Below are 9,539 nucleotides of genomic sequence, written 5' to 3'. Positions count from 1 at the left end.
TGCAAGTTCCTCTATTGTGGTCGTATGCTCATTATTTTGTATGGTGTCCTTACTATGGATTAATCTAGTATTGATTGGAACCTAATTAAATCATTTGGATTTTTGAATTGTGATTTGGATATATTGAAGATGTTTTCTATTCTTTATTTTGATAAAATAACACCTCTAGGTTTTTCTTTAAGATTTATTTTATGAATGCTTATGTTCTGCCCTGTTGTGGAAAGTCTTGTTTGTTGTTGATAATTTAACTTAGTCATGCTTTTAGGTTTTTTTTACTTTTGCTATACATTATATAAATATTATATATACTAAGTTTTCTTTCATATCTCTATCCCTCTTTTGACATGTTATTTGGAATTATTTTGTGAATGAATATATGTTGAATTCTTTAATCTAATTGTTGTGTATTATCTTATCTTATTTCACTTCTTTGCTCTTTATTTTGGATTTTATTGTATGTAAAATGAGACATTGTCCATGATATTGCATTCATTATTTCATTCATTAAGTTAATCTCTTTAGTGTTATGAAAGCGCTTCGTATGCCATCAAGGTACGCTTCCTCTATCCTTTATTTACTTAATTCCATGGACATGTTGTCTTGTATTTATATATTCTTATACTCGATTACATTTTGTTATGTCTTGATCACTTATTTGATTCTTGATTTGAGTGGAATGCATGTTGTGTGTATCATAGAACATTTGTTATGTTCTACTTGTTGAATTGACCCTATTATTTTATGGAAGTGCTTTGGATTGCTATTGAGGTACATTTATTTTATTTTCTTATATGTTTATGCATGTCTTGTGTGAGTAGTATTTTTCTAGGCTTTTGTTGTTATCACATTTGCCTTATTTTTGTTCTTTAGCACCCATGATTTATCGATCAATTGTCATAACCTCAACTTGATTAGTTGAAAACTTTATTTAAGGCTTAGAGGGGTGGTACCTTATGGTACCCTTCCCAATAGGTAACTTAACCCCAGACTTAGACTCGGTTTTCAAATACATGCTTTTCCAAATAAGGAATCATTTTTCTTAGGGTTCTATTTTTTATTTTATTTTTACTTTAAAAATAAATAAAAATAAGTGGTGACTCCAATATTTTCAAAAATCAATTTTTCATAATAAAAAATGAGTTTTGTCATTGATTGGAGATGAAAAATGTTGGTCCACACAAGTGTTGAACTTTAAGAAAGGGATATTGGAATATAGGTGTAGTGAAGAGCTTCTACAAATGAGAGATAGATGTAGTGGGAAATTCTTTCTTGAATCTTACTTTGAGCAAGAAAGTTGTTGGAAGATTGTTTTGCGAAAACAAGATTTAGTTAAAACTTCTTAACTACTTGTAACAAATAGGTGAAGAGAAGATATACACTATGGGTTTCCCTTTGCACCATGAAATGTCCTTTGTTATCATTATCTCAACCAAGATAGCTAATTGTTCTCTTAGTCAGAAAATGTCCAACAAAAGAATTTACATTGATTTTAGAGACATTAATTTATCAATTGATTCCCAACCATGACATTCAATTCTTCCCAACATATTGATGATTTTATAAATTGTAATTTTAAAGGCTTGAATAGGGTTATTCCAAGTCAAAAAGACTTTCCCATTAAGTGCTTGGAATACCCTACAAGGACCTTGAACTCAATTTGCAAAAGTATATAATTTGGGAACATTTAATAACTTCCAATATCTCATCTATTTGCCAAATTGGAATCTCAAGGACTCGCTTATGACTGTTCCAAGTCAAAATGACTTCTTCATCAAGTGTTTGGAAAACCTCAAGGGAAACCCTTAATATCTAATCTGGAAAATACCAAGAAATGGAGCCTTTAATTAAATAAAAGGGAATCGATTGACAAACTACTTTTAATTTTAAATACATTATGAGCATATGGTCATTCCAATGGTGGAAGATGATGCCCTATAGCTCCCTTTCCCCAATCTAAATAACTAATCAATAGACATTACATGGAAACTAACTTGAAAAAATAAAATAGAAAACAAGAAATTGAATATTGAAACCTTAAATCAAATCCAAAATTATAATGATAAATGATGATAAAAAAATGTAATTACATATTAAAAAAAAAAAAACAAGAACAATTCAAGACAAAGGAAATAAATGATAGCAAGAACAAGAAAATAAAGAAAACTTCAAAATGAAAGTGGGTCTAAGATCTCCCTTCCATGGTTGGCTCTAAGAATGATCAAGAACATGCAAGAACTCCTCCCTAAGGGAAAAGATCCAACCCCCTATATGGTTGCTAATCTCTTGTTACATGGACAAGTCAAAGATCCAATCAAAGTGAAAGATCTATGAATGGGTAAATAAGTGGGCCTCAAGTGGAATGGAAAATGATGAATTAGGCCATAACTATAGCATTTAAAGGTTGTAATGGGTCTCATTTAAAAGCCTTTTAGTAGGCTTAAGTGAGGATTACACATTGGCCCATGGAGTAGGCCTAAAAGGGCAAATTTGGAGCAAAGGGGCAACAAGCTATAGCAACACCCTTTTGGCGCTTTTTTTTTTTTTTATCCAAAGAAGAGGGTAGCAGTAGCTAGGTGGTGCACTTATGGTTCCCTTATGCTATAACACCACTCTTCTTTTTCTAGTTGGTCCCTAAAGCAAATGACCTCCAAAAAAATACTAAAACGTGGTTAGATTTCAGTTCAAGAAGTGAGGAATCTAACAAAAATAGTTGTAGATTGTTTGGAACAACGCTTGAAAGCTGAGAACATCACCCTTTTTCCCAAGTTGGTTTCATGTGCAAACAACCTCCAAAAATTATGAAACTTGATCAAATCTAACTTCGAGAAGTCAGAAATCTAAAAAAGTTTGTTTTAGCTCATTTGGACGTCTCTAGACTCCTTAACCACTTCAAAATATTTTATTGATTGAACAAGGACAACACTTGAGAGTTCCTTGCAACCTTAATTCTTCAATTCAATTCACACTTCATTCTTACATCTAAGATGTTATGAGAGAATCCCAAGGTCATCATTATTCATGAAATATGGTTGTAAACATCAAAAACTTGAAAATATATATATATATATATATATATAAATCGAGCACATACAAGGTGACTAACAATTGCTTAGTTGAAAGAGGCTTTTAATGCTAGAATCAAGCTTAAAATGTGATCATTATCCCTATTTCTATACAAAATGACATTAATTAATGACTAAAACAAGTTATCCCTCTAATTAGGAAGTAATGCACTACGGTCTCTACTAGAATATTCAAAGCCATGAACTGACCCTACAAGTAACCCATGACTTAGATCTTTTGTACAATTTATAATGCACACAAATCATATACAATATAAGTAATATGAATGTGAATACTTGAATAAAGAATTAATGCAAAAGAGATAATAAAGGGAATTAGAATCATAAATAAATTAATTTATTAATGAATCTAAAATTTATTACATCATATCATGTTTTCTATTGTTTTATGCAAAAAGATGTCTCGTCTCGCCCAAATAAGATGAGTTCAAAATAAAGAAAAATGAGTTAAGGCTAAGTTTGGAAAATTCTTTTTAAACTAAATTAAGTTTAAGTGAGTTTGAATATTATCTTGTTTTATCTCGCCTTGTTTATACATATAATTAAATAAAAGATTATTTTAATTGTTTTTTCATTTTCTTTTCTTTTTTTTAAATAAAAAATAAATAAAATTTCTTGTTAAAATAAATTTATAAAATTTATAAAATTGATTTATAAATTATGTTTATTTAATTTTAAATTTTGAAAAATTAAACAAAGCGGAGCACACATGCGAAATTTTCATACCTATCCTATCCGTTTAATTTTTTTAGGCGTGATGATAATATATTCAAATAATTGAGTTAGGGTTAAGATGAAGTGGTCCATCTCAAACACATCCTATTGTCATCCCAAATTTGAAGGTATTTTTTAGGATATTATTTATTTATTTATTTAATATGTCGTTTTCCATATTAATTTTTTTAATAGTTTTTACTAAATAATTCAAATAAGTCAAAGGTATCTTAACTTTATTCTTTTGACCACAAAATATTTAAAAATAAATCTAAACAATGGTTGAGATGATTGATATGCTACATGAATGATGGATCCAAACTCATTTATTTAGTACTCAAATTATTTTAAAATAGTATGTGATGTTATTTAGTATTACATGTACCAAAAATAATCCAATTGAAACATAAAAAAATGGGAAATGGCTCAAAATATAGAATAAAAGAGGTCAAATCAAGCCCAAATACTTAGCCGAAGAGAATAGTGCCACGCCTCCTCAAAGAAAAGAAAACGGGACCACTCTTTCTCCTCAACCCCCTAAGTGTGAATCTGGCCAAGGTTTTGTGGAAAAACCCAAAAAGACACACCCCATTCTTACAATTAAAAAGAGCAATTGAATGTCTTAAAGCTAAGTACAGTGCCCTAAGAACAAATAAATCAATGGTGGTGGGTCTTGTCCGAGAAGGAAAGCCTACGCTTGTCCATGGAAATTCCATAGCTCAAATCAATGAATGGAGATTTGGTGTCCCCCTTTGGTTTTTTTTCCTTTCCATGACTGAAGCTGGTTGGAAGTTCCACACGCATCTCAATCAACACTAGATGGCAACAATGTGGAAAAAGGGGTTTCTAGCTGCCAAAATACCAACAAACCATAAACCTACCATTTTGGTTTCTTTTGCTTCCACATCATGACTTTTTTTATTTTTGAAAATAATTAGCTCCAATTTTATTATTTAATATACCAGAAAAAGTGTATTTCAATGCAGAAATTTGAAATATATATATATATATATATATATATATATATATATATATATATATATAAATTCTCTAAGAATAATTAAATTTTCATACAAAAATTACATAATTTTAAAATATATAAATTTTTATCTAATTTTAATCATATTTAGCTTTTCTTTAAACCATTTTCTTAAACATTATTTTTCTTTCCTTAAAATATATAAATTTCTTACTAATTTTAATTAGATTTAACTTTTTTATATTAAAACCAAACATAAAAAAATAACTTTCTTCAACATTATTTTTCTTTCCTCACCATGCAATTTTTTTCTCTTGTGTCTTTAAATTTAACAAATGTGTTTGGTTGTCCTAATTTTTGAACTCTAACCAAATTGTTGCTTTTTCAAATTCCTTTTCTTTCCTAATCAAGTAGTTAAATAATTTCAACTGAAGTTGACTTCACTCTAATTTAGGTGGTTGGCTGAATTCCATGATGAAGAGGCAAGCCAGAAACCCAATTTTCGTAATACTAACAATATCTTCAAATATCAAATGAATGAACCAGAAATCTCAACCTCCAAGCCTCTAATCCACTAATCCAATTCCTATCCTCTAGACTGTCCCCTGGACTTTACTTTTTATTTTTATTTTTATTTTTAAGAATAAATAGCAGAAGTTGCCAGAACAAATAAAAATTCCTTCATAATTGTCCAGAACAAATTGCCTAATATAGTCTGCAAATTGTCCGACAAGAAAATCTACTTACTGAGAATTTTCAATTTCCTGAGCTAGCTTGAGCCTGATTCAAGACGCCAAATAAGAACTGAGCAATTGACTCAAGTTTGACCAAAATTTCAAAATTTTAGAATCATTCAACAATTTGACATAATAATTGTAGTTTAATTAGAGTAATAATAAACTTCGTAAGATCTGCAAAGGCATATTTACAAAACAGAAGTTGTAATTATTACAAAATTCAAAACAGGCATGACACATAATTAACTTATTTCCGAAAATTAAGATATAAATATTTTTATATATATATATAATGTGATACTCACACCGATGCTTGTGAAAGCTTGGCCGCGGTTACCTTGCCGCTCTCTTGATTCAACGGTCCAGATGTGGTGCTGACCGCCGCCATTGTCTGATACGGCGCAACTACACCACCCGGCGCAGTGTAGTACACCTGCCTCCCCTGACTATCGTACGCCACCTGAGTGTACCCCGTATCCGCCACCCCAACTCCGCTTGGCCGTCCCATTCCAAGTCCTTCGCTGTAATTCGGTAATTTCGGCGCCGGAGCTGGCATAGTAGCCTGTACAGGTGGCTGCTGCATGACGCTGTACATTGGCGTCTGTTCACGGTAAACATCTGGACCCATCCTCATCGCATAGTAACCCTGACCGGATTGACCAGTCACCGGTCGCGCCACTGGCGTGTGATAGACGCTCGCCGGAGCTGGAATCATGTACACCGGTTGTTCCTGTAGTCCTGGCGTCGCTGGCACACCCCCCGGAAAGCCCCCGCCAGGGGCGCGTTTCTCCTGCCAGTATGTGGCGGGAACGGTTGCTGGAATCGTCGACTGTGGCGGCGCCTTTTCCGGCATTTTTTGGACATAGTAATCTCCGGCATAACCTCCGTACATGTTGTCGTCGCTTTTCCTCTGATACGCGCCTTGTTCTTGAGCCGAAATTTGCAGTCTCTGCAGATCCTGGATTTGCCTCTGGATCTCTGCCTGGTTCACCCCCAAATCGGCTGCGAAAACCCGACCGTCACCGCCGGGATTAACCAAGGACGGAATCTCCGCCGGAACAGGCGGCTCCGGCACCGGAACTGGCAACTTCGCCACCGGAGCAGGCGGCGAGACCCCTTTGTCCAGACCGAACAAAAAATCCACATTGCTCGGCGGCGCGGTTGCCGGAGGCGATGTCGCGTCAACGGATTGAATCGGACCCGAATTCATAGCCTCAAAGAACCGCTCACGCTCGGTTTTCATGTCACCGGAGCCAACACTGGGCGGAGTGGCGGGAAAAAGGAACAACCTCAGCCTGGCGGGTTTGGCCGACGGCCTACACAAGCGGTCGTACTCGTGCATCATGTGCTCGAGATCGTCGTCGTTGGTGACAGAGATCAAAGCGTCGAGATCCTCTCCGGGAAGCTGGTACTTGAAGCAGACGTCGGCCTCGCAGAGGGCGCAGAGCTTGTTGATTAGGGGGGAGAACTTGATGGAGCGATCAACAGAGAGAATCTTGGTCTCGCCGCCGGTGTAGGAGAGCTGGTTATCGTGGGGACGAGGTTGGATCTTGCCGCCATAGCTGCACATGAACTTGACCTTGGAAGGTTGGTGGAGAGGCTGGTCCTCCCATGAAGCGGCGCCACTGTTTTCAAACTCCAGCTCTCTGGATCTGGGCGAAGACTCGCCGGAGTCCGCATAGGAGGTATAAGTGTAGTTCTCCATAAAAGCCCACGGGGAGAGAGAGAGGGAGAGCGAGTCCGTAAACAGATAGGGAGAGAGAGAAAGAGGTGGAAGGAGATGGTTTTGATTTTGGAGAAAAGAGTGTGGGAAGTGTGATAGAGTGACGGGTGGGTTGGTAACTGTGGGGACACGTGGAGGTACGTGAGAAGGGAAGCGGGGATGAGGTGGAGGGGATGAGAAGGACGCGTTTTGACTGTTATTGGACCCTCAACGCCAGGTTGCACCCTTTCACTTGCCCCGTCTTCATGCTTGCCTTATGTTTGAATCTATCTTTGACCAAAAAATACAACTAAGAATAGTAGCGATTTTAAAAAACATTTTTCACATTTTAAATATAAAATTTTTTAAATATTAAAAATATTTTTTAAAATCACTGTCAAATGATTATAAATTAAGTTTATTTAAGGGAGAATTATCCAAAAGGGTAGACTGGGCAAAATAATTACTAGAAATGGTGGTATCTTTTAATAATTATTGGGGAGGACTTTAGTAAGCTTAATATACCAAAACTGTCATTTAACTAAAACTTGTAAAATTCAAAGCATTTAAAGCATTTCACTTTATTTGTCAATACATTTATGGTACATGGGTCCCACATTTATTGTAATTATTGATATTTAAATTTTAAATCAAAATTTTGGGTTTAACCCTTACAATTATATATAATTTGTTATTTAAATTTACTATTTAAAACAAAAATACTTTTAAAAAATATTTTCAAAATATCATTTATTGTTTTTTTACCTTTTTTTATTTTTATTCTAATTTTTAATTTTATGAAGAAAAAAATAATTTTTATAATTATATAATAAAAATGATGATTTTTTCATATATATATATATATATATATATATATATATATATTAATTTTAAATTGATAAATTATGTTTTTGTATTAAATTTAAGGAAGATAAAATGTTTAATTTTTAATTCAGATTCTCTAAAAATAATAAGAAAATGATAGAAAATGTTTAATCATTTTTTATTTTTATAATAAAATAATTTAAAAAAATTTATATGATTTTTTTTCATTTGCATAGTGTTTTTTTTTTTTAATTTTCATATAAATTTTTTTTCTCAATGCATCGAGTGGATGATGTTAATATATTTGATATATTGAATATTAATAACGTATAAAAGGTGATCCTTAATATTATTACTTTTATTATACAATACAAGCATAACAAAAATATGTTATAATTACAATATAAATATATTTACATTACAATACATTACAATAAAACCTAATTAAGAAATTTATGAATTTTTTTATAAAAATGGTAATTTTGTATGATTATACCATATTTCACAACATACCTATATCATAAATAATTTCTGAAATCAAATGAAATACAAATTTGAATTCACGTTGTTTATATATATATATATACAAAAATTATTAAATAATTTCAAAACACTAAATAAATGTTGTTAATATATTAATACGATGTGTTAATACCAATAGGGTATGAATAAACATTTTTAAAATTATTACTTTTATAATGAAATATAGGTACGACATAAATGCATTATACTTACAATATAAATACACTATCATTACAGTATATTATAACATAATTTAATTTATTTTTATTTAATTTTTTCACGTGCTATATTACCCAATGAATAATTGTGAGTTATTCCATTTAATAGATGTGTGTTAGTCAATTGAATATTTATATATTATTCAATTGATGAGTGCTCTCGTAAAAAATAATTATTTATTATATTATAATAACAAAGTTTTTAATTGTATGTTTTATATATAAAACAATATAATAACTTTAGGATATGGTTTTTATTTATGAGATATTAAAAATTATTATTTTTTTACAAGGTTCTTTAAAAAATCTCAATTAAAAAAAATAACAAATTTTTAAATAGTTAATTGTTCAAAAGTGATAACAATTTTTTTAAGTTGAAAAATGTATCGTTGATTACCTATCAACATGTACTTATCATCATTATGGGCCCCACATCATTTATCAACTTGTACTTATCATCATGTATGAGCCCACATCATTGACAATCTCAATTTATTTATAAATAATATAAAAAATATATTAAAGGGTAAAATTGTCCTCTAAAAGAATGAGCTTTCATAGTCATTATTTTTTCTAACCCACCCTTTTGAGTAATTCTCCCTTTATTTAAAGTCAAATGCTCTACAGATGCAAGTTACCTTAGACCTTTAAACCTAATTTATTCTTAAAAATAATTTAATTTTAAACTTTAAAATACATTTTAATTCTTTTAAATTTAATCAAATATTAAATAATTATACTTCATAAAAAAAAAATATA

General features: G+C 31.8%; 1 protein-coding gene across 1 annotated transcript; it reads right to left on the bottom strand.

Moving 5' to 3' along the window:
* Nucleotides 1-5,636: 5,636 nt before the first annotated feature.
* Nucleotides 5,637-7,302, bottom strand: LOC100254138 (uncharacterized). The gene has a single exon (XM_002263865.5). It carries the CDS (start codon nucleotides 7,216-7,218, stop codon nucleotides 5,815-5,817), a length of 1,404 nt encoding a protein of 467 aa, XP_002263901.1. The 5' UTR covers nucleotides 7,219-7,302; the 3' UTR covers nucleotides 5,637-5,814.
* Nucleotides 7,303-9,539: the final 2,237 nt, after the last annotated feature.

This window comes from Vitis vinifera, chromosome 3 (assembly GCF_030704535.1).
Source record: "Vitis vinifera cultivar Pinot Noir 40024 chromosome 3, ASM3070453v1".
Classification (NCBI taxonomy): domain Eukaryota; kingdom Viridiplantae; phylum Streptophyta; class Magnoliopsida; order Vitales; family Vitaceae; genus Vitis; species Vitis vinifera.
Note: the sequence above shows the minus strand (reverse complement) of the source record. Positions and strands in the feature narration are given on the sequence as shown.